Source organism: Rattus norvegicus, chromosome 7, assembly GCF_021556685.1.
Source record: "Rattus norvegicus strain SHRSP/BbbUtx chromosome 7, alternate assembly SHRSP_T2T, whole genome shotgun sequence".
Classification (NCBI taxonomy): domain Eukaryota; kingdom Metazoa; phylum Chordata; class Mammalia; order Rodentia; family Muridae; genus Rattus; species Rattus norvegicus.
In genome coordinates, this window is record NC_141540.1 from 120390639 (window position 1) to 120418469 (window position 27831).

General features: G+C 51.9%; 1 protein-coding gene across 11 annotated transcripts; it reads right to left on the reverse strand.

Moving 5' to 3' along the window:
• Window positions 1-835: 835 nt before the first annotated feature.
• Window positions 836-27672, reverse strand: Baiap2l2 (BAR/IMD domain containing adaptor protein 2 like 2). 11 transcript variants are annotated; one of them, XR_015624382.1, is made up of 14 exons: window positions 27472-27644; window positions 26652-26727; window positions 26147-26233; window positions 25525-25586; window positions 13103-13174; window positions 12660-12776; window positions 11931-12077; window positions 4407-4559; window positions 3996-4134; window positions 3180-3880; window positions 2238-2360; window positions 1786-1969; window positions 1430-1473; window positions 836-1279 (listed from the first exon to the last, which is right to left on the reverse strand). XR_015624382.1 is itself a non-coding variant. In XM_087559064.1 (14 exons), exons 1-14 carry the CDS (start codon window positions 27520-27522, stop codon window positions 1204-1206), a joined length of 1545 nt encoding a protein of 514 aa, XP_087415190.1. In that variant the 5' UTR covers window positions 27523-27644; the 3' UTR covers window positions 836-1203. The 11 variants fall into 11 exon arrangements, 7 of the variants coding, with proteins under 7 accessions (XP_087415190.1, XP_087415193.1, XP_087415194.1 ...); XR_015624381.1 differs by having other exon boundaries at window positions 1786-1990; XM_087559064.1 differs by having other exon boundaries at window positions 3667-3880.
• Between the last annotated feature and the right edge of the window lie 159 nt (window positions 27673-27831).

Sequence of the window (27831 nt, forward strand, 5' to 3'; positions counted from 1 at the left end):
TCACAGCTGATTCTTCAACCCCAGCTAACCAAAACCACAGAATCATCACAATCAGAACAACATGGGCCTGACAAGAGTCTTTAATCTTCCCTCTGAAATTTCACAAGCCAGGCCTCCATCTTCTGCACTGTTCTCAACATTATCTTCCAAACTCCTACAGAAAATCCCACAGAGCTCTTAACATCCAATGGCTCTTCTAGCCCAAAGTTCCACAGTCCTCCCCGAAACACCATCAGGTTGTCACAGGAATACCCCACTATGCTGGTACCAATTTGCCTTAGTCAGGGTTTCTATTCCTACACAAACATCATGACCAAGAAGCAAGTTGAGGAGAAAAAGCTTTATTCAGCTCACACTTCCACATTGCTGTTCATCATCAAAGGAAGTCAGGACTGGAACTCAAACAGGTCAGGAAGCTGATGCAGAGGCCATGGAGGGATTTTTTTTTTTTTTTTTTTGTTTTTTTTTTTCTCGGAGCTGGGGACCGAACCCAGGGCCTTGCGCTTGCTAGGCAAGTGCTCTACCGCTGAGCTAAATCCCCAGCCCCTGAGGGATGTTTCTTACTGGCTTGCTTCCCCTGGCTTGCTCAGCTTGCTCTCTTATAGAACCCAAGACACCAGCCCAGAGATGGTACCACCCACCATGGGCTGGGCCCTCCTGGATTGATCACTAATTGACAAAATGCCTTACAGCTGGGTTTCATGGCGGCATTCCCACAACTGAGGCTCCTTTCTCTGTGATAACTCCAGCTTGTGTCAAGTGGACACACACAACCATCCAGTACACCAGGGGATCCCCACCTCCAAGACTTTGTCCCCAAATCAGACACCTCCACTCTCACTGTGCCTACTTCCTTTATTCTTATCGTTTACAAAAGTTAAGCAGGGGTGCAGCTGGGACAGAGGTGGGAGAAGGGGTGCTTCCTATCGGGGCACAGGCAGAAAGAAGATGGAAGGCAAGATGCTGGGTCCCTGGAAGAGTCTTTGGGTCCCAGAAACAACCAGCTGCTTTGTGCCTCCACCCACTTCTGCCTGCTCCATGTTGCAAGCCCAAGCCTCAGAGAGATCCTGGGCTGGGGCAGAGGGGTAAGAATGGTCCCCTGGGTTGGCGCCTGGCATCTCAGATCCACTGCTGCTGCTGTCGGCTGGAATAGCTCTGGGTGGGTGTGCTGGGCCACCTCAGGCCCCAGTGGAGAGCTTCGCCTCAGCGGATGAGGGGTGCTGAGCGGTCGTTGGTGACAGTGGGACGCAGCTTCACGGTGGCAAAGGGATTGGTACCCCTGTGGGGGATAGGCTGGGGTGAGGGGGCTGATCCCCACTGGCTCAGGGCCTAGGGAGAGTGGCCAGGCAGCTGGCCAGGCGGCTGCTTCTTGCCGCCCTACTGCTTTGAGTCACCTGCTCCCGTCTGGCCTCCTGCCCACTGGACTCACCGTGGAAAGAGCTCTGGGGGGTTCTGTTCCCAGGACATAAGTTTCTGCACGAAGGGAGGGCAGGTTCAGGGGCGAAGGGAAGATGGGTCCCACCACTCACCCCAGGAGAGCACAGAACTGGGAGGTAGAGGCCCTGCAGGCCCAGATTTGAGAACACTGTGCAGCCAAAAGTCTGGTGCCATAGTTGAGAGAGCTCTAGGCTTTGCCCAGTGCCATGGCCTGAGGCTTACCACCCCGTGGTCCCAGCCCACTCCTTCACCACCACTTCCCTCCCATCCCCCTGAGAGGAGTGGTCAAGGTCTCCCTTGCTGGGCTACTCCATAGGTCTGGCCAGGCCGAGGACAGGTGGGGCTGACCTTGACGTCGGTGGCTGCCCCCATGCTGCCCACACTGCTGCGCCTGTTGGGCAAGGGCGGGGGTGCGGGGCTGGGGGCACGGCTTGGGACACGGCTCGGGGTCCGGGATCGGGACTGACTATCCCAGTAGTCTGATGATGCTGCGGGATTGCCTGGCCGGTCCAAGAGGTCATCAAGGCTGTGGCTGCCCCGGAGGGGGTAGGACCTGAGTCAGAGAAAGCAGGCAGGCCTGGTGCCCCCCTCCCACTTGCTGGGCCTGAGGCTGGGGAGCAGGGACCGTGAAGGGGCCCTGACAGGAGGCACAGTGAGCTATACAGACGCCATCATTCAGAGATGGGAGACCTGGGCCATAGTCCTCCCGAGACCCATTAGATTATCTCATAGATAGTCCTCCTGGAGGGGAGAGGCGGGGATGCCCATGGGGCCCCACCCCACCCCACCAACTAAGGTACCTGGAAGGCAGTTCATTCATTGGGCTCATGGGGGCCATGGAGTTCATGGGGGCCACAGGGTTCATGGGATTCATTGGCATCTCCTCCAAAGGTTTCACATAGGCCTCAGGGAACCAGCCACTCCTGTAGGACAGACACCAAAGGCCCCCTGAGCCACAGTGGCTTTCCTAGTAGTCTGGGCCTAACAGAACCTGTGGCACTTAGTGTCATGTCCCACTAGGGACTGAGGCACCTGGGAGAGGAGGAGTTGGAGTCTAAGACAGCAGGCTGTCCAGGGTCATCCAGTGACGCCCTCAGCCATGGGCCTCTGGCTATTTGTCTGACTCAGTGCTCAGCACCAGTTTGGAGCGGGTCTGGGCTAGTGGGGTTGCACAGTTGATGAGGGACCCCAGCCACCAGTCTTGATACTCCTTACTCTTTCAGAAAGCTCATGGACAGCAGATGTTGGGAGAATACTCTCCAATGAGTACTCCTCATCCAAAAGTGACTGACATGCAAGCCAGGCCCAGTGAGGAGACACTCGCCCTAACCTCCACCCTGCTGGTGGGTAGGACAGTAACCAAGTAGGTTTTGTGCCAGGCTCAGCATGGCACCAGTTGCAATGAGTCTTGACTTTTACCCTTAACTGGAAGCTATGTTTCCTCTCTTAGGCCCCACCTCTGCTCACCCACCCATAACTCACCTGGATGGCTACCCACGGATCTCCTCCAGTATATCCACTGGGGCACTGGTCACCCATCAGTCTACCACCTATCTAGTCAATGCTCCCTTAGTACTACAGATAGTCACACCCGCATCCTATGCTGTCCCTACCACCCGCTTTCTCTGTCTTCTACTCGACTTCCACCCGGACCCCACACGACCCCCGCCTCAGCCCTCCACCACCTGTCTGTTTATCGTTCACCACTCCCAGACTCCTGTAGGAGTGTTCCCAGTGGTCACCTCTTGGCCCTTCAGGGTTCATGTATTGGCCTCTATTGAAGTAGAGTTGCAGACTGAGCCACACCCTGTCCCCTCCTGCAGAAACCAGAGCCCCGCATACTCTTTAGTGGGCCACCAGTCCCACACTGTACTCCAGGTTGTGTGTAGACTCCGAGGTGTCTGCTTCTCCCGCCTTCACATTAGGTGTAGAAAAGCCCGAGTGAGTTCTTCAGGGCTGTGAGCTATTCAATGTCTGCAGGGAGGGTCTTTCCCTCCATCTCTATCCCAGCTCCGGCACAGGAGGGCGCAGAGGGGCGCACAGAAGGCATGAAGGCAGGGGTTTTGCTGAGCCCCTCACTTCTGAGAGCCCGCCGCCCATCCATCCTGTCTGCCCTCCTATGTGACTCATCTCAGCTCTAGGAGCGGCTGAGTAAACTGAGGCGGGCAGAAGATGGAGAAGGGAAGGCCTGGAACCTCAGTGGAGCGCAGACCCTGGGGCTCCACTCACGCGGACGAGCCCTCCAGCTTGCCGTAGAGCCAGCCGTTCTGAGCCTCGGGCACCAGCACTTCAACTACGTCTCCAGCCGAGAAGCGCAGCAGCGTGTGGTTGGCACCCTCCGAGTGGGAGACCAGGGCGCGGACTCTCCTGGCGCCGCCGCCGCCCAGGCGCTCGCCGAAGGAATTAGACCGGGAGCGCTGGGTATTGCTAGCATAGAGCGAGGCTGCGGGGATGAGAGTAGAAGTTGCCAGCAGTTTATCCTCCAACCTTCCTGCTGAAGCCCAACCCACAGCCCCTTCCCAGCCCGCCCCTTGCACCCTTGGGTGCTAGGTACCCACAGGCCGACGGCGTCCGGGGCAGCGATCGGCGGTCTGGCTCCAATTGGGACGCGGACCTCGCCTCGGAGGGCTCGGGGCCGTAGGAGCCGGAGCCGTGCCGGCTGCGGGGGGAGCCGTACTCTCCCAGGGGTCTCGGGGGCTGCGAGGGGAAAGGGCAGGGGGTGGGGCGGGAGGGGCGGAGCCTCGCTAGCCCCGCCCCCAACCCCAGTCCCAGGCGTCGGCGTAAGGGTTGGGGACACGGTGGGGCCACCACAAGGGCGCAGAGGCGACCCCCCGGCGCCAGGACGCGAGGGGCGCGGCGTAGAGCGGGAGCGCAGGGGGCGGCGGGCTCCAGGCGCAGGGCGGCGGCGCCCAGGGCCCAGAGAAGGGCGGCGGGGGCGCGAAGGGCGGCGGGGGCGGCCAGGGCCTCACCATGTCCAGCCGGGTGGGCGTCAGGCGGCCCGAGGGGTAGGGCGGCCCCAGCGCGGGGCCCAGCAACCCCGGGGAGTGGGCACGCGACGGACTGCGGCTGGCCTCTGACTGCTCCTTCCATAGCAGCACGCGGTTCTGCAGCATCCCTCGGGCCTGGAGGGAGACACTGAGTCAAGTGTGGCTCGCAGACCCCGGGGCCCTGCATGTGTGACATCTTGGGGATTCCTTAAGACACCCCACCCCTTATTCCAGAGCCCGCCTTTCAGGTGAAAAAGGCCCGCACCCCAGGCCTTGCAGAGGCAGCTGGGGCAGCCCAGATCTGTTGCGGTGAACCACACCCACTGAGTTTTGCCCACCCTTCCCTGGCCCATTCCTAACTATGAAAATCATGGGCCTGTCAGGCTCTGGGCTTTAGAGGGGGCCATGGCCCTTCAACATGCACGCATCTCTCTGGGTCCTAAACTGAGCAAGCTGCATGTTTTATCTATAAAAAGGGGCGAAGTGGGAAGTTTGAGCAAAGCAAAGTGTCTAAGCCGCATGTGGGTCTCCGGACCAAGTGGCTAGTTAGATGAGCCTGACGACTGTCGAGCTCTGGCTTCAAGAAGACTGCCCCGTTAATAAAGCAGAGAGATCAATCAATGAAGACATCTGCCTTTATTTCCTTGACGTCTCTTTTTTTTTTTTTTTTTTTTTTCCCCGGAGCTGGGGACCGAACCCAGGGCCATGCGCTCCCTAGGCAAGCGCTCTACCGCTGAGCTAAATCCCCAACCCCTCTTTGGCGTCTCTTAAGTGGTCCCATCACTACCTCAGTCTTACAGAAGATGCTGAGGGTCAGAGAGATCGGTGACAGTCTCACAGCAGCAGAGGTGCCTCCTAGGGTCACCTTTCAAGGATTTCTCCTTGGCAGCTGGAGCTGCTGCTGCTGGCAAATTCTGAGCAGTCTCCCACTGCAGTGATCACAGACCCTGGGTTGTGGGAGCAGCTGGTCCAGCAGGCCTGGGTGGACTCCATGTTTCCCTGCAGCCCGTAATTAGCGGAGGCTCTCAGAGAGGAGCTTCAGGTGTGGCTGGCACATCAGGCCTTGCCTGATGTTTGAGAGCCCTTGGCCAGGACTAAAACACCAAAGCTGGTCTGGAAGAACTTACTTTTCTAAGCCCTGCCCAGCCCTGTTAAACAGCACCCAGGGAGAGACAGAATGGAACTGGAGTTCCAAAACCAGAGAAGACGCCATGCAAGAATCTAAGAATATACACAGCTCCCCCTGAAAAGGGACCCCAACTCCTTGGCAGGCTTTTAAGGTTTTTTAATAACAAAGAGGATGAGGCTGAAAGGAAAAAGGAGACCATGGAAAGAATCGGAAAATGCCATACCAGCTTTCAATTCCTGGTAGAAACTCTCAACAAAATCCAGTCTAAGCCGCCACCCACTGTCCCCAGGAAGCAGGGTCAGCCCCCTGGTCCTCGCTTTTGATGCAATCAAATTGGCCATTGGGCTGGGGCCACTGGAAGATGGATTCTAGGTTGGATCATAACTGATGCCCTCCCCACAACTTCTGTCAAGATTCTTCTTCCGATGTCTTGGTCAAATGGAGGGGCCTGAGTTCTTGGCCTCCAACCAAATCTGATCTCAGCTTGTCTAAATTCAGGAGAATGGTATAGCGGCTGGTAGAAAGATCCCTTTCATATTGAACACAGAGGCCGCTGTCTCCTTACTCACTAAGTGGCATGGGCTAGCCCAAACCACTAACCTAACAATAGCAGGAGCCTCAGGCATTCCCCATAATCCACCATGTACCCCTTACTTCGTCTGCCAGCTTGACAACACACCCCTTACCCACTCCTACCCTGATGACTCAACACCCACTCTCACTGTTAGGCCAGGGTCTCTCATCTAAGCTTAAGGCTTCCATATTCCTCTCTCCCCTGAGAATGTTCACCATTTTCCTCCTTAGCCTGCACTCAGGTAACATCCCCACCCAAAACCAGACCTCTACCCAAAGCCATTTTGCCTTCCGTCAATCCTCTCTCTAGTCTGGGACACCTGAAATCCCTCAATAACTAACTATCACGGTCCTGTCTTTCTAACCTAGAGAGACCCTCTGCCTTTGTCGTCCAGGACCAATATCCTGTCACCCCCACCACTCGCTGTGGTTGTAAGCCTACCCTTACGTGACTACTGCAAGCAGCCCCTTTAACCTCCACTAACTAAAGCCCAATGGCACTTAGCACGAGGTCCAGGACCTGGAAACTCAACTAGGCCATTGTTCACTCTGTCTCCATGGTCACTAACCCGCACACACTCTCTCTTCCACCCTCTCCTCTGCTGCTTTCTTTTCTATATACCCTACACCCGGAACCCCACTCTGCATTTCCAGCAACTCTTTATGAAGCCACTCTTGCCCCTCCCAATCCTTCTCTTCTTCCAAAAACTTAAGCATGTTTGCCCAGATACCTCTGTGAGCACCTCCAGACCTACAGGGTCCCTCTGTCTCTTTTAGTGCTAACAAGGACAAGGCCTTGCACTATTCTGCCAAAGCGTGGGGGACATATAACTTCAATAGCCAATTGCTCCAATTAGACATGGCTACCAGACACTCTGTCTCCAGGCACTTGTCACAGCGGCACTGCTTGTCCCCAAGGCAAACAAAAACCTCACTTCTCAGCCCCTTCACATCCTCATCAGCCACCGTCCCTTCCCGATGCTGCCCTCATCCAGCTTCTCCATGCCTACCTGTTAGATCCCGACCATGTATCTGAGCCATGCCCACCCCTCAACCCCACCACACTGCTCCCCAGGAGCCCCTCCATGTCCTCAGATAGCCCTCACTCTTTTTTTTTTTTTTTTTTTTTTGGTTCTTTTTTTTCGGAGCTGGGGACCGAACCCAGGGCCTTGCGCTTCCTAGGCAAGCGCTCTACCACTGAGCTAAATCCCCAACCCCCTAGATAGCCCTCACTCTTGCTCTGAGACGCTCTACCTCTCTTCTAACCCTTTGCTCACAGGGCCCCGACTGATACGACTAAATGTCCTCAAGAAGAGCCCTGCAAAAATGTCATTTTGCTCCTGGACTCGTGCCTTGTGGCTGCCTCCAGACAGGACATGTCCCTCACGAAACGTAGCAGTGGTCGTGCAGGCATTTACTGCATTGATTTTGCTAGTCTAGGGACATAGGCAGGGGCACACAGGCACAAAGAGTCAATTCATTTCCTGGATGGGGGGCAAAAGACTGACATTGATTTGTGAGTTAACCATTACAAAAAACAAAACAAGGGGGCTGGGGATTTAGCTCAGTGGTAGAGCGCTTACCTAGGAAGCGCAAGGCCCTGGGTTCGGTCCCCAGCTCCGAAAAAAAGAACCAAAAAAAAAAAAAAAAAACAAAAAACAAAAAACAAAACAAAACAAACAAAACACAATACCTCTATAACAATTTCCGATTGGGATAAATGTCCCCTCCATACTTAGAGTTGTCTCTAAAGGCCAAAAACATTTCTGCTTCTGTGAGCACAAACAAGTTAGACCCTGAGCGCCCCAGCCTGCCAACTCACTCCCGGGATGGGGACCCCACAATCACAGTCACTGCTTCTTTAACCCCAACATCCATCTCATAAAAAATGATCCAGGTCAGCCATGCCTCGCTGTCCATGGCTGACCCAGAGCTGGGGAAGGGTTTCTGAACCTGTCTGAGAGCCAGCCAAATGACACATACCAGGCAGTCATACCCACCCTAATGCAAACCAACCTCCCAATAGATGACTCCCGCCTAGCTTATATCAGTGAGGTTGTGCACAACCAGAAGCAAATTGTACCCAATTGGTTCCTATGGTAAGGGCATCAAACAGGACTTGTTTTGCCTGTCGGGATGGCACTGAACAGTTGCTACCCTGAAGGGCGATGTGCCACTGTCTTCCTCAAACTAGGCTTGGATGTTCTCCCAGGGGATAACGTTTATCAATATCTTATCTATAAGAGCAGGAGAAAGACAAGCCTCAGGCTACTCCTGTACTCCTAGAGGGCCATCAATGATACGACAGGGCCAACCCTATCGGATGAAGGAAGACCTGAGCCTGGTACAACAAAGCATCATCACCCAACAAAATCAACTAGATTCCCTGGCTCCAGCGGTCCTCCAAAACCACAGAGGACTATGCTTAAGGAGTGCGGAAAGGAGGCGTCTGTGCCTTCCTAGCAGAAGGATGCTGTTTTCGTGTGAACCAATAGAGAGAACGCTCAACAACGATCAGAAAGAGTCAAACACAGAGAAAGACTAGACCATACTTTCAGAAGGACACCTGACTGCTTGGGGACCATGGATTACTACCTTGCAAGCCAATCACTGTGCCTGTGCTAACTTTACTCCTGGGTCCCTGCCCTTACAGCTGTCTCACCAAGCTCCTCCAACAGACACTGCAAGCTTTCACCACTCGGAGGGTCACAGGATTCTTCATGGGGGAAAACTATCAACCCTATCCCATATGAAAGGGACATTAACAACATAGTCCTGAGACCTTTGACCCTCCCCTCCCCACCAGCTGGAAGAAGCACTCCCCCATAGAAAATCAGTGTGGGGGCTGGGGATTTAGCTCAGCGGTAGAGCGCTTGCCTAGCGAGCGCAAGGCCCTGGGTTCGGTCCCCAGCTCCGAAAAAGAGAAAGAAAAAAAAAAAAAAAAGAATAGAAAATCAGTGTGACCCCTTCCCATTCTCTTTAGCCTTCCAGAGTTGGAACCTGTTGAATAATATCCTTGGGTCAGGAGGAAGTGAGTCTGTCTGCCTCTCTGCCTCACTTTTCTGACACTCCAAGAGTCAGATCTGGGTGTCCCACATCCCAGGTGGGACAGAGGACAGGCTTTCTGCTGTCTGTGCACGGAGGATGTTGGTTTGATTCACACATAGCTCCCTCCTGAGCAGCACGTAGTTGGAGGTTGGAGGTCAGCTGTTCCAGACACAGGCAGAAAGCGACTTCCTCCCAAAGGCGAAATGCAGTGGCCACCAAGCAGGGAAACGACACCTTGTTTTTAGCATTTGGGGAAATGCAAACTGACACACAGATGCCACCTCCTGCCACAGAGGATGGCTGTGGTGGTTTGAATATGCATGGCCCATGGGAGGTGGCACTATCTGGAGACGTGGCCTTGTTAGAGGAAGTGTGTCACTGTGTAGGTGAGCTTGAGGGCTCCTAGTGCTCAAACTCTGCCCAGAACAGAAGAGACCCTCTTCCTGCCTTTGGATCAAGATGTAGAACCCTAGGTTCCTGCAGCACCATGTTGGCCTGGATGCTGCCCTGCTTCCTGCCATGATGACAATGGACTGAGCCTCTGAAACTGTAAGCCAGCCTCAATTAAATGTTGTCCTTTATAAGAGTTGCTGTGGTCATGGTGTCTGCTCACACCAATAAAACCCTAAGACAATGGCTAAAAGCAAAAATGGCTGTAATAAGGGGCAGGGGAGGGTATAGAGAGCACAAACTGTCAATTGACAGGTGAAAAGGTGTAGCACTTAGGACAAGAATCTGGAAGTTTCTCAAATGGTTAAATGTGACATTATCATAGGGCCAGGCAGTCCCATAGCTGAATACCCACGGGAAATGAAAACCTGCCACACACTGGCTCTATTAAGGATGTTTCAAACGGCCTTCTCCCCACAGCGTCCAGCGGGGATTGGACATCCAGACAATATGAGCCAATTCTGCAGGGAAAGGAAAGCCAGTAACAAAGGCCCCATATCCAATGACTCCTTTGATATCAAAGCCCAAAATGGGCAACTCTCCTGAGACAGGACGTGATCAGGGATCATGCAGAGCGAGGACCAGCTGGGGAGTGGCAGCAGGGGACTGGGCTGGGTGCTACAAATGATTGTGGTGACGGTGTGTACTGTACATCTAACTAAAAACTGCCAGTCATCTGTGGGGAGCAGGGAGGAAGGCTATAGCATCCCTTGAGAGAATATAAGAAGTGATGTATCCTTGACAGTGGAAATGACAGAGAGGGCAGCACGAGGACCATACGGTGACTCAACCCGGCTGACAAGAATGACGGGTGAGGGAGAGAAGGACAAGCACGGTGCACAGTCAGTTCAGGTCAACTGGAAGGTACATCCCAGACCAGTGGTTCTCAACCTTTCTAATGATGTAACCCATTAATACGGTTCCTTATAATGTGGTGATCCCCAGACATAAAGTTATTTTTGCTGTTACTTCATAACTGTAATTTTGCTACTGCTAGGAATCACAATGTACATAAATATCTACATTTTCCAATTGTCTTAGGCGACCCCTGTGAAAAGATCAGTCAACCTCAAAGGGGTCATGACCCACAGGTTGAGAACCCCCACCCTAGATGTAGCAGGCATCAGCTTGAACGGGGGCAGTGGAATTCCGATTTAGGAGTTACTGGTATCCATCTCGGTAGTCTCTGTCTGCATGAATGAAGACAGCCCTGCCTGGGCTCAGTCCCTAGCACCGCATGACCCTATGTATAGTGGAGCATGCCTGTCACCCCAACACTTGGAGATAGAGGTAGGAGGGTCAGAGGTCAAAGCTCAACTCTAACTACTCAGTGAGTTAGAAGCCAATGTGGGCTGGATGAGACCCTGCCAGAAGGAAAAAAGAGGAGGAAGGCCAGAAAGAAGGAAAAGGAAAGGAGAAAAGAAAGAAGGAAGAGGTAACAACAACAACAACAACAATATAATCACAGATTGTCAAACCGGTCCAAAGCCAGAACCGAGTCCATATGTTGTTAACAGAAATTCATACATAAAGAGAAACAAGAACAGTGTTAAAATCACAGCACGATTAAAAGCATAAACCCAGACTAAGAACTATCAAGCAGAAAAAAGATGATATTTATGGAAAAGGTCCAATAGTCCGAAGCCCCAATGCACAAAACAACATGATAAGTAAATACAGAAATCAAACGTATTAGAAATCCAACAGAATTGAGAAAATCGAACTGTTCTGCGGACGGCGCAAAGCTTCAAAGAGTTCGCTTAGACAACAAAATTAATGTCTAATTATTGAACAAACCTATCACTGAATATAAAGAGGGTGGGCAAATGCATTCCAGACTTTTTTAAATGGGGGACAGCAAAATGACCCTTTTAAAGGAGATTGAGGCAAAGGCCTAAGGATCTGAGTTGGATTCCTGGAAGCCAATAAAAGTTGAAAGGGAGGGGTTGGAGATTTAGCTCAGTGGTAGAGCGCTTGCCTAGCAAGCGCAAGGCCCTGGATTCGGTCCCCAGCTCCAAAAAAAAAGAAAAGAAAAAAGAAAAAAGAAAAAAAAGTTGAAAGGGAGAACCAATTTCACAGAGTTTTCCTCTGACCTAATTAAATAAAGGACTTGTATTTGAATGCATAAATATGTGTATGATGCCAAGCAAATCATGAATTAAGAATACATGCAAATGAACACAGAAACAGTGTTGCGAGATTCATTTCCACTCCATAAAGAAAGCAAAGGGGTAGAAAGGAGCATCCCGCTTCCGCCGTACAACTGACTCGGGAGGGCGTGGCTTGCTCTCCCCAGCCCCACTCACCCGGCCCAAGAACTGCAGGAAGGTGTTGGACAGCAGCAGGTGCTTCTCAGCCAGGAAGCGGTAGCGCCGCTTCTCTTCCAGTTCCGCTGCGCGCTTGCTTTCGGACACGAAGGCCTGCATCTGTGCGTGCAGCCGGTTCACACTCTCCTGGGGGCAGGAGGAGAAGATTCTGGCTGGGGGCCTGAGCCCTTCGGACTCAGATGTCCCTTCTCCAGCCCTCCCCTGAACGCGCGGTTTGCATTCACCCTGTGACCCACTGGCCTGGGTACCATGGCAGTCTGGTAACCTGCACAGGGGCTTGCAGAGGTTGCCATAGAGAGGACGGACGGTTTATGGAAACAGGAATGGGAGGATGAGTGATGCTCTCCTTGAAGCGGGATTCGGGAGGGGGAGACTGGAGCGCATTAAAAAGCTCTAAAGGAAGCGGAGGTTGAATCTTCGGTTTGGATCCCAGAGACAGAGGCCGGGATGGAAGCTGGGAGTGACCTTGGCAGGAACTGAATGCTTCTTTCTAGGCACGCTGCGGGTGGAACCTTTTTTGCTACCTGTTCAAGCTCAGCGGGGCCAATGGTCCCATCTTCTCAGTAAGGCTGAGGAAGGGAAGCCTGCTGAGGGTGGCCATTGGTGACCAGCTGTGCTCCTCACAACTGTGCTTATTTTGGGTGGAGCAGCTCGCAAGGGTCCTAGGTTTCCCCAGAGACCTGTCCCCAGCCCCTCACACTTTCATACCTTCATCTCCCGTGCGTTCTTGTCTCTCTTGCGTTCCATGCGCCATAGCTCAGACATGCACTTCTCCAGGTTGGCCGCTCGGTGGCGATACTCAATCTCGTAGTGCTGACAGCTATCCTGGGGTAGGGCAGAGACACACAGGGGAGCCCCACATTAAAAAAGTCAGGGCTCGGGCTTGGGGACTTAGCTCAGTGGTAGAGCGCTTGCCTAACAAGCGCAAGGCCCTGGGTTCGGTCCCCAGCTCCGAAAAAAAAAAAAAAAAAAAAAAAGAACAGTCGGGGCTACAGAGAAACCTTGTCTCAGAAATGGACAGGGAAAAACTAAGCAGCCCGGATGGTACTATGTATAACCCGGAGCAGGTAGATGCTTGGCTGTGTGGCCCTCTGTTGCAAGGGGTGTGTGTGTCCTGCCTGGGAGGGGCTGGGGTAGAGGGACAGACTTACTTTGATGAACTGCATGTCCAGCTTGGTGTTCTTCTCCATGTGCTGAAGCAGGTCTCCATGGAATGTCTGTACCTGAGTGGAGCACAGGATGGGTGACCAGGGTGCCCTTTGACCCAGACCCCAACAGTTTTCTTGTTATCACAGTGTTGCCCATCTCAAAAAGAAAAAAAAAAAGAATCCAAATTATATATACACATATATATATAATATATATACATATTTATATATGAGTTGCTTTCCTTCTGCTTCCAATTTGCTTTGTGACTTTGAGCTAGTTGCTATGCCACTCTGGGCCTCAGCTTCCCTAGGGCTGCTCTGTCTGAAGAGTTCTGATGCTGTGGGCTGGGTAAGGTCCTGGCACGTCCCTATACCTTCTATCAGCTTCCCTGAGGCTTCATGATGCCGGGGAGGAGTCTGTGGGAACCAGATTACCCCCGTCCCTCTGCCACGCTCACTCTGACAGCTGTGCATGACTTTCCTGTATCCTTCCTTCCCCTGTGTGAGGCTTCCTGCTGGACCCTTTCCCTGGGGCTAAGATACCACATGGAAAAGGGATGCTGGGAACGTCCCCACATGCAGAGAGTTAGCATATTGGAACAAGCTAAAGGTTCTTTATGGTTGCTCCCAACAACTTGTCGTGGCTGGTCTACCGGGGGCCTTGAGGTTCCCTTTTGTACCAGTTTAGCCCTTGAACCACACCTACCCCCTCCAGCCTGTGCCTGGGGAATGCTTATAAGAACAAGAAATAGGGGGCTGGAGAGATGGCTCAGTGGTTAGGAGCACTGACTGCTCTTCCAGAGGTCCTGAGTTCAATTCCCAGCAACCACATGGTGGCTCACAACCATCTGTAAAGAGATCCGATGCCCTCTTCTGGTGTGTCTGAAGACAGTTACAGTGTGTTTATATATAATAAATGAATAAATCTTTAAAAAAAAAAAGAACAAGAAATAGAACTGTGGATCATTCTAGAACCTCAGGCGAGTGTTCCTGCGGGCGGGACTACTGGTCAGGTGGAGAGCGCCTTACACCTAACATCTTTATCCACCCTGCTCTCCTCCTGACCCTGACTCACACCAAAGAGACACTCTAGGGTTTCTGGACAGACACATCTGTGTTCCTACACACCCCTATCCTCAGCACAACCAGCCCAATAGAAACCTCAGGGCTTAGGGAAGGTATGGGGTTGGGCAGACCCTGAAACCAAGGCCACTCTGTGACGACAGCATCAGTAAAGACAGTGAATGGTAGAAATGTAGAAATAGGGCTGGAGAGATGGCTCAGAGGTTAAGAGCACCGAGTGTTCTTCCCGAGGTCCTGAGTTCAAATCCCAGCAACCACATGGTGGCTCACAACCATCTGTAATGAAATCTGATGCCCTCTTCTGGTGTGTCTGAAGACAGCTACAATGTACTCATATATAATAAATAAATAAAATATTAAAAAAAAAGAGAGAAGGATAAGCTACCAAAAAAAAAAAAAAAAAAGAAATGTAGAAATAGCTTTGAACCCTGTGGAAAGTCACGGAATATTTTAAATGTACCAAACTAACAAACTGGCCATGCTTAGGACACTTTAACTGGGAGAGCTTGCCTGTGGAGACCGTGACACAGGAAGCCATAGAGCTTCACAAGTGGGCATGAGTGGGAACAGAGCAGCTTGCCCTGACAGTCTGGCTGCAGAAGTCCCTTAGCATGTCCCTCAAGTACAGCCTGTGAGGCCCTCAGTGCAGCGGCAAAGCTGAGTCTATTTTCTTCACTGCTTATGTGGGCTTTGCCTGTGTTCTCACGTCTTAGAATCTGTGGAGGGCAGTGTAGCTCTCTGTTTTCTGTCCTGCATGAACCGAGGCACAAATGCCATGGACGAGGACAATAGATCCGGAGATCAACCCCTCCCAAAGGCACAGAAGACATGGGCTAACTCATCAGATGGGGGTCAAGTGCCACAGGGTGCAGGAAAGTCTCCCTCAGGCTGAAGTGGTCCTTCAAAGAGACTGAGCTGAAGCAAAGGTGCTCGATACAGAACTACCTGTCATCAGCAGGTGGCTTGGGACACACCACACACACACACACACACACACACACACACACACACACATACACAGAGAGAGAGAGAGACAGAGACAGAGACAGACACAGAGACACAGAGAGAGAGACAGAGACAGAGACAGAGAGAGACACAGAGAGAGACACAGAGAGAGACACAGAGACACACACAGAGAGAGAGACAGAAACAGAGACAGAGACAGAGAGAGACACAGAGAGAGAGAGAGACAGAGACAGACACAGAGAGAGACACAGAGACACAGAGAGACAGAGAGACAGAGACAGAGAGAGACACAGAGAGAGAGAGAGACAGACAGACAGAGAGAGACAGAGAAAGAGACAGAGACAGACAGAGACAGACACAGAGAGACACAGACACACACACACACACACACACACACACACACACACACACACACAGAATCACCATTTCCCCTTCCAGGGCAGGCTGAGGGATTCCTTCTCAGGGCACACTCATGGCATAAGAGAACCCTGTAAAGTCCTCAGAGAAAGGCACAGGAAACTGAGGCCAGCTGCCCAGCAACGAAGCCCTGTGAGGACCAGCAGTTCATGGAGACTCTTGTCATCGAAGTCAGGAGCTGCCCTGCCTTTCTTCACAGTGCTGGGCGTCAAACCCAGAGCCTGGCACGTGCTAAGCTGGCTCTACCCCTGAGGTGCATCCTCAGCTTGATAAGGCGCCTTTTTTTTTTTTATTCTTTTTTTCGGAGCTGGGGACCGAACCCAGGGCCTTGCGCTTGCTAGGCAAGTGCTCTACCACTGAGCTAAATCCCCAACCCCATGGCGCCTTTTGAAAGCTGCCTCCCTCAATGGAACAAGCCTACCTCATGCCCTTCTGTGTCCCGGCTCAGCCACCACCCCAACAGCATGCTTTCTCAATCCTCCAATGACAGTGACCCCGCAACACATTCCGTGTCAGTCTGGGGACTCATCATTCCACACAACTGACACTCGCTTTCCCTCAGATGCCTCCCCTCAGCTCTGCTTAGTCTTCTTCCTCTTCCTGGTAAAGTGGCCTCCTGACTCCGGAAGTGTAGGCTGTGGGGCTCTGCTTCTGCTGCACCTCGGGAAGTGACTTTTGAAAATTCCCAGACACACAGCTCAGACCGCATCTCAGCAGGACTGACTTTCTAGCCCTCATAGTCCATGCTAACAAGCACCTCCACTGCCAGCACCCCTGTTGGTCAAGGTCAGCAGTTCTTAACCTGTGGGTTGTGACCCCTTCAGGGTCGCCCATTAAATATTCTATATATCAGATATTTACATTATGATTCATAGCAGCGGGAAAACGACAGTTATGAAATGGCAACTAAGTGATTTTATGGTTGCGGGGGTCACCACAACATGAGGAACTGCATTGAAGGGTCGCAGCAATGGGAAGGACGAGAACCGCTGGTCTAGTTGGTCAGCTGGTCATCGACCTCAACTGCTCCCTCTCACATCTGCCCTCACCTTTCAGAGAATCCCGACGGCTCTCTCTTCAGTCTGTTCTCTCCCAAGCACCAGCCACCGCCCAGTCACCCCTTCCCCGACCACATCACCCCTCCCCAAGGGATTGCAACTGTCCCCTGCTGTCTTCTGCTTCTGTCCTTCCCTGTACTAAAGATCTTAGTATGACAGTCACACGCATCCTATTGGAATATAAACCAAGCAATAAACCACTGAGGTTGATTTTCGAGACGGGGTCTTGCTATGTTTCCCAGGCTATCATTGAACTCAAAATTCTCCTGCCTTAGCTTCTGGGGTGTTATGATTACAGGTATGCACCACTTCGCCCTGCTGATCAAGGAACAGTTGGAAAATGGAGTTGGTAATGCAGTTTACAATGACTTCAAATGCATCAAATAGGGCTGTGGGGATGGCTCAGTGGGTGAAGCTCTTGCTGTGCAAGTCTGAGGACCTGAGTCGAATCCTTAGAACCCATGTAAAGCAGTATGGAGTAGCACAGGGAATCCCAGCGGTCCTTGGCTAGAGGGAAGGGAGAGACGGGAGAATTCCTGGAAGCTCACAGACCAGTTAGCCTGGTGTAGAACAACAAAAAAGACACATCTCAAATAAGGTAGAAGGCAAGGACCGAGACCTGAGGTTGTCCTCTGACTTCCACAACTATGCACACATCCATATACCATGCCCACAACCCATGAAGACTTCAGATCATCTGATAAGCAGGAACTCACCTATCCTAGGATGTGTAACACAGCTAGGCTGAAAAATAATACAACATTACTTAGAAAACTAAAGGAGGGCTCGAGCCTAGGGGTGATCTGAAGATACATGGTTAAGGTGACCCCCAAAGCTATCCCTGTTAAATTCCAGTAGGCTTTCCTGAAGAAACTGACAAGCTGACTCCATGATTTCTAAATAAATGGGAAAGGTCTTGGCAAGCAAATGATTTCAACAAAGAGAAACCAAGTTCTTAGCCCACCTGCTCTTGGTGCTCATGTCAGCTACATGGTTGGGTCGATTTGGAACAGTCCTACAGACAGAACGTCAGCAAGGAACAGAGCAAGGGACAGACATGGCCCCCATGTACCACTATAGACCAGAGCAAGAGCCCAAACCATGTGCCACTGGTCAGTTTCCAGCCAAGATGGCTGAAGGAAACTTTTCCAATGGTGTTGGGATATCTGCTTATCCATGGTGTGTGTGCATGTGGTATGTGTGTGTGTATGTGTGTGCGTGTAGTGTGTGTGTGTATGATGTGTGTGTGGTATGTGTGCATGTGGTATGTGTGGTGTGTGTGTATGTATGTGTGTGTGTATATGTGTGTGGTATGTGTGCATGTGGTATGTGTGTGTATGTGTACGTGTGCATGTAGTGTATGTGGTGTGTGTGTAGTGTGTGTGTATATATGTGTGTGTATGATGTGTGTATGTGGTATGTGTGTTTGCATGTGTGTGTGGTGTGTGGAGTGTGTGAGGTGTGAGTGTGTGTGGGGTGTGTGTGTATATGTGTGTGTATGTATGTGTGTGTGCATGTGTGTGTGTATATGTGTGTGGTATGTGTGCATGTGGTATGTGTGTGTATGTGTATGTGTGCATGTAGTGTATGTGGTGTGTGTGTAGTGTGTGTGTATATATGTGTGTGTATGATGTGTGTATGTGGTATGTGTGTTTGCATGTGTGTGTGGTATGTGGAGTGTGTGAGTGTGTGTGTATATGTGTGTGTGTGTGTGTATGTGTGTGTGCATGTGTGTGTGTGTGCATGTGTGCCTGTGTGGTTCTTAGCATAAATATAGTAGTTCCCATTCATCTGGAACTCGAGTTCTAGGGGATGAGACTCCCTCCTTTGGCCCGCACAGGCATTGCCCACAAGTACACATATAGGTAAGCAATCACACATACAAAATAAATGATTTTCTAAAGACTACTGTATGTATGTAAATCCTTGTGATCCAGCATCATACTACCTATCCTGACTGGTTTGGAACTCACTCTGTAGACCAGGCTGGCCTTGAACTCACCGAGATCTGAGTGCCTCTGCCTTCTGAGTGCTGGGAGTAAAGGTGTCCTACCATCTGACCCAGTGAATGGAGGGGCCAGGAGGATGGCTCAGTGGTAGAGGACTGGTTGCTCTCCCATAGTACCTGGGTTCATTTCCAAGTACCCACATAGGGGTTCACAGACATTTCTAACTCTGGTCTCAGGATACCTGACACCTTCCTCTGGCTTCCATGAAGACAAAACACCCATACACACTAAATAAAGGACAATGAACAGACACTCAGCTGTGACACCAATAAAGCACGATATTGGCCAGCGTGTCACTGTAGATAATCAGTAGTGGCTCAGTGGCATGCATACCTTGCAGGTGACCAACAGCTATTTAAGTGGACTTAAGACCTCTCAACAAGAGGAAAATCATGCCAGGTACCGAGATCTCGCCAACTATTCAGAGCCAGTGAAGCCATCTTGGAGGAGGATCTCCAGCCACCACTTTACTCAGCCAGGATAACCCCTAACTATACTCTAAACATTTGTCCTAATACCCACATGTAAGTGTGGCCCTCAGCCCTCGTCAAGGACACTCCTCTTCCACAGAGACCATCACAGAAAACCACACCCAATGCAGAGCTGTGCAGCCCAGTCCCAGCAGCTACTCTACAAAATAACTCCTACAGCTAAGGCCCAGAGAGCACTGTGGAAGAGGAGACAGAAAGAGGGTCAGAGCCGGGGTAGCTCAGTGGTAGAGCGCTTGCCTAGCAAGCGCAAGGCCCTGGGTTCAGTCCCCAGCTCCAGAAAAAAAAAGAATAAGAACTGGGGCTGGAGAGATGGCTCAGTGGTTAAGAGCACCCGACTGCTCTTCCAGAGGTCCTGAGTTCAATTCCCAGCAACCACATGGTGGCTCACAACCACCTGTAATGGGATCCAATGACCTCTTCTGGTGTGTCTGAAGACAGCGACAGTGTACTCATACACATAAAATAAATAATTCTTAAAAAAAAAAAAAGGGAAAAGGACAGACAGACAAGCTAAGGGTGGGAAGAAGTGGGTTGGGGATTTAGCTCAGTGGTAGAGCACTTGCCTAGCAAGCACAAGGCCCTGGGTTCGGTCCCCAGCTCCGGGAAAAAAAAAAAAGAAAAAAGAAAAGAAAAGAAAAGAAAAGAAAAGAAAAGAGTGGGAAGAAGTACTCACTGTATCTAACACCTGGCAAAGGACTCCTACTTTGATTATACGAAGAACTCCTAATAGCCGGATATGTTGGTATTCTCCTGCAATCTTAGCACAGCCAGGGCTACATAGTGAGACCTTGTCTTTAAAAAACAAGTTCACAATAATGCTAAACAGACGCTCCCAGAAGAGGACAGGCAGATGACCAGCGAGCCCATCCCAGTCACAGCCATCCAGGGCACCAAACAAAGCCACACACAGTGTGTAGCATTCCATACCCAGGAAGACAAAGCAAAATACAACACCGTCGGCAGAGCAGAACGGTGCTGGCTCACCACGGTGGGAGTCAGAGCTTAAAACCCCAGACACTCCTTCCTTCAGTGTTCCCCACGAAACTAAGCATATGTCAGAACCCTGACCTGAAGATTTCACTCCCAGCTGCCCAGCAGAAGTGAGAGCGCAGGCCCACAAAGGATGTCCGCAAGTTCTCAGTGGTTTTCTTCCTGACAGCTCAGAGCTAACAGCTGTCAGCTGGAAGGAAACCGCCTAGCACTCCGGGGCTGGATAGACAGAATGTGGGTGCTCACACAGCAGAGTCTGTGACAGAATAAAGCACCTGTACACGTGACGCACGAAATTATATGGTAATATAAAGCAGCAAATGATCACGTAATAGTAGCATGGAACTGGGTGGCCTGGGGCTGTGTTGGTGGCCCTAGTCTGACTCTAGTTATTAAACAGTGTTTAAACAAAACAAGGGCTGGAGAGATGGCTCAGTGGTTAGAGCACTGACTGCTCTTCCAGAGGTCCTGAGTTCAATTCCCAGCAACCACATGGTGGCTCGCAACCATCTGTAATGGGATCAGATGCCCTCTTCTGGTGTGTCTGAGGACAGAAACAGTGTACTCACATATAATAAATAAATAAATCTTTAAAAACAAAACAACAGGGGTTGGGGATTTAGCTCAGTGGTAGAGCGCTTGCCTAGCAAGCACAAGGCCCTGGGTTCGGTCCCCAGCTCCGAAAAAAAAGAAAAAAACCCAAACAACAACAACAACAACAAAAAAAAACAAAGACCCAGTAAACATCCATTACCCAAGAGGAAGAGACTAAAGACAGGCTTTGAAGGTCTAACATACAGATAAGGAGATAAGGGGAGTCTCTGAAGAAACAATACAAAAAAAAAAAAAAGGCAAAATAATTCCAAAAACATTACTCAAGGCAACTACTTAAAATTAAAAAATAAATTTGAAGGGCTAGAGAGGTTGCTCAGTGGTTAAGAACACTGACTGCTCTTCCAAAGAACCTGGGTTCAATTCCCAGCACCGCCATGGCAGCTCACGGCTGTCGCTAACCCCTGTCCCATGGGATCTGAGACCCTCATGCAGACATCCATGCACGCAAGACACCAATGCACATAATAAATAAAAATAAGCAAATTATTTAAAAAATAAACGTGAAGTTATATGGGGCTGGAGAGATGGCACTCGCTCTCTACATGCTAGGACTTGACTTCAAATTCCTGTGTGTGTCTGCAATTGCTCGGGGGTTGGGGGAAGGGTGCAGGGGGCGGTGTAGAGAGAGGCAGGTTCCACGAGCATACAGTCTAGGCAGCCTGTCCAAAACAGCAAGCTTGTGGCTCAGAGACAGACCTGGTCCCAAGATAACAAGGCAGCAACAGAGGGAGCCACTGACATCACACTCTGGCCTTTTGTGACCATGATGGCCACGAATCACTATACACAAAACAAGAGACATCAGAGAAGACGAGGAAGAAGAAAGAGGATGGAGAGATGGCTCAGCAGATAAGAGTACTCACTACTCCTGCAAAGGAACGGAGTTCGGTTCCCAGCATCCACACGGAGGCTCAAAACTATCTAAAATTCCAGGTCCAAAGACGCCCTCTTCTGGGCTCCATGGGCATTGCACACACAGTATACAGACACACATGAAGGCAGAATGCTCATATGCATAAAATAAAGTAAGAAAAAAAATTAAAAGTACAGCTGAGGCTGGAGGGATGGCTCTGTGGTTGGGAGCAGTGGCTGCTCTTCCAGAGGACCTGGGTTCAGTTTCCAGCACCCACAAGGCAGCTCACTCGAACAAACATACAGGCAAAACACCAATGCTCATAAAATAAAACAAAGTTAGTTTAGAAAAAGAAAGAAAGAGTGCATGTCAGGTGTGGGTTAAGAGGGAACATGCCTGCCTCTTAACTATGAGGGCCTGAGCTCCGATTCCCTGCACACACATAAAATTGGGCACAGTGGCATGTCCTTGTAACCCTACAGGTGGGGGTTGGAGACAGGAGGATGCCTGGTGCTCACTACCGCCCGATCTAGCTGAACTGGTGAGCTCCAGCCTCAGTAAGAAACTGTTTTAAAGACTAAGGGGAAGACACGTGAGTTGGGCTTTGCTCCACTACACAGAGGCGTTTGCGTGTACACGTGTGTGCCCTGAAACCTAAAAACATCAGAGCCCAAAGCAGTGTGGGGCTACGGGGAGACAGCACTGACTCCCACCTCTATAGCAGCGATGGAAGGAAGGGGTCAGGCCAGAGTGCCTGGACCCACTGCACAGCATGGGAGCCGACAAACTCCCAGGATTCAGTCTAAAGGGCACACACAGGAGCAGGAGGTCCAGCCCTCCCTGGCTAAAGATCTTCCACAGAGATAACCACTGCTCACAGAGATAACCACTGCTCAGGACTGAACTATCCACAGGAGGCCGCTGACCCTGACAGCCGAGGCGGTGGAGGAATGCTCCCTGATCTCGGTGAGTTTGCTAAGAGTTTGGTTCCTAGCATCCATGTGGGGTGACTCACAACCACCGCTCACTCCAGCTCCAAGGGATCTGATTAGGGCTGGAGAGGTGGCTCAGTCTTTATGAACACACACTGCTCTTGCAGAGGACCTGAGTTGTGTTCCCAGTGCCCACATCAGACGGCTCTCTATGGCAACAGCAGAGGAACTGCCCGGAGCTGGGGTGGGGGAGGAGAGGCCGAGTTCTAGACTTGAGAGGCTTGGCTGGGCCATCCTGTTGTCACCCCCCTCATGAGACACTCAGTGCTAGCATGCTTAGTGAGAGCTGCTTTTTTTATTTTTAATTCTATTTGGAAAAGGTTTTTTTTTTTTCCTTTAATTTAAGCAAGAGTTTTCTTCACTCAAAAAGCTGCTAATAGTGCCACTCTCAGAAACCAATGACCACCTGTGGCCCTGTTACTGGGTCATCTTCTGCTGGTCTTGCTGCCTGCTGCCTGCTGCAGCCGGTGTCCCTATCCCAGGGGGACATCCCCAGTTCCCCAAGGCCTGCCTCAGCAGCCCTTTCCTGGGTATGGCTTGTGCTTGCAACCCCCAAACATCCCTGTCCTTTTATCTTTTGCTCCATGGCAAAGTTTCAATTTACTGTGGGGACACATGGTCGCTGGCCATTAGCTTGGTCTGGCCCCTCTGTGGAAAGGTGAGGTTTCTGTCGTTATCTCAGCCATTCCCAACAGCACCAGGCAGGAGTCTGTATGGACCAGAGAACCAAAGGAAGAGCCCGTGGTGCTGTTCTACTTGGTGTAGCTCTGGCTGGGGGCCCTGTCTAGTTGTCACAGCCAAGATGTTGGTGCCTGGAGAGGCAGCTCTCCTTACAGAGTGGGCCTGGGTGACATTTGTCCCTGCCCAGCCCAAGTGAACACAGGAGCACAGAGAGCCAAGTTCCATAACCAACAACCAAGTTCAAGAAGGTGCTAGGGGCTTGGTACTGTGCCACCAAGTATCTGTGAAGTCCTGGTGTCAGTAGTGTTTGTCATGTGTAGCACCATATATATTTCCATCGGAAAAGCCAGTCTCTGTGTCAGGGAGAGCACCCTAACTTCCAGCCCCTCTTAAGATGGAAAGCAGGAACTGTCCGTCAAAATTCCCATCTGAGTCTTCTGAGGTCCCTTCATCACCAGGCTATGCCCATCTCTTCACCCTGCCTGCCCTGGGGCTATGGTCTGCTTCTTCCTGCTGCTACACACTCTGGGAAGCTCTCCATCCATCCAGCCTTGTTCTCTTCCACATCTGAGGAAGCCCTGCCTAGAGCCTCTACCGGACCTGGAGCTACAGAGCAGAGAGGACACACCCCAGCCTTGCTGGTCCTGGATCAGAGAGGAGCAGGCACTGGCAAGTTAAAATTTCATTAGCCCAGCTCAGGAACCCAGAGCTCAGCCTTCCAGAAAATGGTTCCTTAAGAGTGTCTCATGTAGCCCAGGGTAGCCCCAAACTTGCAGCTGAGGATGACCTCAAATTTCTGGTCCTTCTGCCTCTGCTTCCTCAGTGCTAGGAGTCAGGTTTAGGCTGACAAGCCTATCTTAGGCAGCACTGGGATCGAACCCAGGGTCTCCTGTGTGCTAGACAAGGCCTTTCTACCAACCTAGTTACATCCCCAGCCCTAGTAAACTGCTTCAACGTATTGATTCGCTCCACACATCCCCCCACCCCCGAGAGTTCTACCAAGGGAATATTGTTCTCTCCATTTTTTCTTTTTTTTTTTTTTTTTTTTTTTTGGTTCTTTTTTTTTTCGGAGCTGGGGACCGAACCCAGGGCCTTGCGCTTCCTAGGTAAGCGCTCTACCACTGAGCTAAATCCCCAGCCCCTCCATTTTTTCTTTTTAGATAGGTAAACTGAGGTCCAGAGTCCAAGGGTTGCAAAGCCAGTGAGTGGTGGAGCCAGGTTCCGAGCCTGAATAGCTTCCTGTCTTCAATCTCATGTGCTGGGAGCAAACAGAAGCATCTGCTGGTGACCAGAAGCTGAGGTGGGGGTGGGGGTGGAGGTGGAGGCTGAGTTGGGGGTTGGGGGTCAGGGACACCTGTGCCAGACTGTGGGAGGAAGGGCTGGGGAGCCCTGGGGCCATGAGAACAGCAGGATGGCAGCCCATGACCACACCTGCTAAGGGCCAGCTGCTCAGGGAGCAGGGCTGGGACCCGGGGTGTGGACAGGACCGCTGGGTGTGCCAACCTGAGGCCTTTGCTGAGGCACCTGCATTGGCTCCCAATGGCAATGAAGGTGTGGTTGCTCTTGTGCTTATAGTGGCCTTCAGATCCCAGGGGCTGCAACTAGGGAGATGGGAGGAGTTGGGGTGGGGAGGGGCAGTGCCCTGGGCCTGCTGTAATGGACCTTGGTCCCCTTAGCTTCCCCACTCATTGTAGAATGGTGGGCAATGATGCCTGAACCCTGAGCCTCGGCTCTTGGACAAAATGGGACAGAAAAGGTGGCAGCAGCTAGGCCTGCTGAGGCCTCATCAGGTCAACCTGTTTCCATGTTACCAAGGCCAGTGAAGCCCAAGAGGTTCCCCTCGATGTGGGTCTGAGAGAGTGAGCTGGTGTCTCTTCTCTCTCTCTCTCTCACTCTCTCTCTCTCTCTCTCATATGCATGATGCATGTGTAGGTACACATGTGTGTGTACATGTGTGTGTTTACATATGTGAAAGCTACAGGGTCTTTGTTCAAGACAGGGTCTCTCACTGACTTGCAGCTCACTGATTCACAGGACTATCTGGCCCGCAAGCCTAGGACCCTCCCTTCTCTGTGGCCCCAGAGCTGAGGTTGTGGGCATGTGCCACCATGCCTGGATTTCTGCATCAGTGCTGGGGATCTGACCACAGGCCCCTGTGCTTACAGAGCAAGCACTTTACCTCCTGATCTGATCTCCCAGCCCCTGGGCCTTCTTTCTTGAACTGCGGCCCATCTGCTTGAGTGATTCTGGCCCCGGGGCCTGATACTCACCACCACTTCCAGGTCTGAGTTCAAGTGCCGCTGAGTGTCTGACATCTGAACCAAGATCTCCCCTGGAAGCAAGAGGGGTTCCCTTTAGTATGGAGAGCCTGCTCCACCTGCTTTCCTCTGGGCAGAAGCCAGCCAGCTTGGGACATTCCCAGCTAGATTGGAGACCAAAGTCCAAGGATTTCCCATATGGTTCTCTGACTTGGTGACTCTGGTCTACAGGAAGGGGTAGGGAAGAGCTGGTGTACAAGCAGCAGAGATGGGGCTCCTAGCACTGGCCACAGGCTGAGGTAGAGGCTTTAGGGAGGAGGTATAGACAGTAGGAAGTCGTAGTAAACCCTACAGTGGGCCACACAGGCCCTAGGTCTGAGGAGACAATAAGAACACAGGAAGCTGGTGGGGGTGGCCCATGCCTTTAATCCCAGCACTCAGGAGGCAGAGTCAGGCAGATCTCTGAGTGTGGGCCCAGCCTGGTCTACCAAGTGAGGTCCAGGATAGCCAGGGCTACACAGAGAAACCCTGTCTGGAAAAACAGAATAACAAAAATAAAACAGTAAAACCCAAGAGAAGGGCCTAGACCTGGGACAGGAGTGGGAGGCTTTGGGGGGGGGGGCAGTCACCTCACCCAGAATCTGTGATGTGGAGCTCTGGAGGGCCTGCTCCCCAATCTTCTGGATGGCGCTGAAATACACCTCAGCTGCCTCAGACAGAGCTGCAGGAGAGGTCAAAGGTCAGGCCTAGTACTCAATCTGGGTTACCCTGATTGTGCAGAAGAGACACCGAGGTGATGGAACGGGGAGAGGAACCCTTGGGTGATGTCCAATACTGCCAGAGAATAAAGGGACACCTGCCCGGTCTGCTGATGAGGAAGACCTTCCATGTGTCTCCTGTGGGAGAGCTGCGAGTCGTTGTGCCCATGAAGGAGTGTGAAGATCTGATGTTGTAAAGCTAGTGGAAGGATACACAGCGAGGGGCGGGCGTGTGGACAGCATCTCCAGCTCTAGGCGTGCGTGGGGCAAGGGCGGGGTGTGGGACCCGGGGCTGAGGGTGAGCCCAGCAGTTAGTAAGGAATGCTGGGCTATGGCTACAGCCCCCGTGAGGGCAGGGCTTGAGTACCGGGGTAGACTCACCATGAAAGGCCCGGAGGTAGTTGTTACCCAGGTACACCAGATTCTCCAGGGCGGGATTAAACTGCTCCATGATGCTCTGGACCCGAGGACAAGGGGTGCCGACCATGGTGGTGGAAGAAGAACAGATGGACAGAAGCTCCTGGCCCTGTGAGGACCCCCTAACCCTTGGGGTTACCAGAATCCTGGCTCCTTCCTACAGAGGCCTGAGAGATATCTTCAGGGAGCCAATCCTAAGTCAGGTGTCCCTCACAGCCAGCTTATGTCGCACACCTGCCTCAGAGAGGTTTGGTCCCTTCTGACATGGTGCACCTCGGAGTTCTCTTGGCCTCACTGGTTGAACCATGCCCACCTATCTGCTGCCACCCCACTGGGCACAGCTCAGCTGTCCTGTGTCCAGGCCTCACCAGAATAGATACCTGTTGACGTCACCCCACATCTCAAAAAGACTCCCAGGGGTCCACCATGTGGCTGGGTTACCACCCTGGGCTGTGGTCAGCTGGTAGGGGACACTCTGGGCAGTGGAAGTAACCCCCACACCTCGAACTGGGCCTTGACTCCAATCCCGGCTGCACCTCTTCTTCCCTTGGTGACCTTGTGCAAACTGTTTAACCTCTGTGGGCTCAGTTTCTCATCTATCCAACAGGCTGGCTACTTCCTACCTCATGGGTGTGGGGGTGTAAAGCATGCATCGGGAAGGAAGGCTCTTGGATCTAATTCCCGAGGATCCCCAACCCCACACCTACACTTTAGCTCAGCCTGGGCTCTCCCTCTGTCCCGAAGCCAGCCTAGGAGAACTGCCGGCTGTGGTCCATGAGCTCACCTTGTAGATGGCCATGGTGGACCTATAGAACTGGTCCATTTCGGGGGCCATGGAAGTGGTGCTGGCACTGAGGAGACAGGTGGCTATAACCTGGCTGGGAGTACTCAGGCCCGGTGCTCTGGACAGGCGGCAGGCAGCGAGGAGGCTGGAGCGTAGGCCCCTGCAGATGGAGTGCAGTCTGGGAGGAGGTGGCTGCTTAATTATTCACCAGCCAGGGGGGAATGACAATGTGATCTGGGGCGTAACCAGACCCTGTGGGGAAGGCATCCTGTGACGCAGGCAGGCTCCTGTGACCTGCCCCTCAATTATTTACCCTCTGGGCGCAGACTGGTGGGCATGTGTGGATGAGCCAGTTTCCCA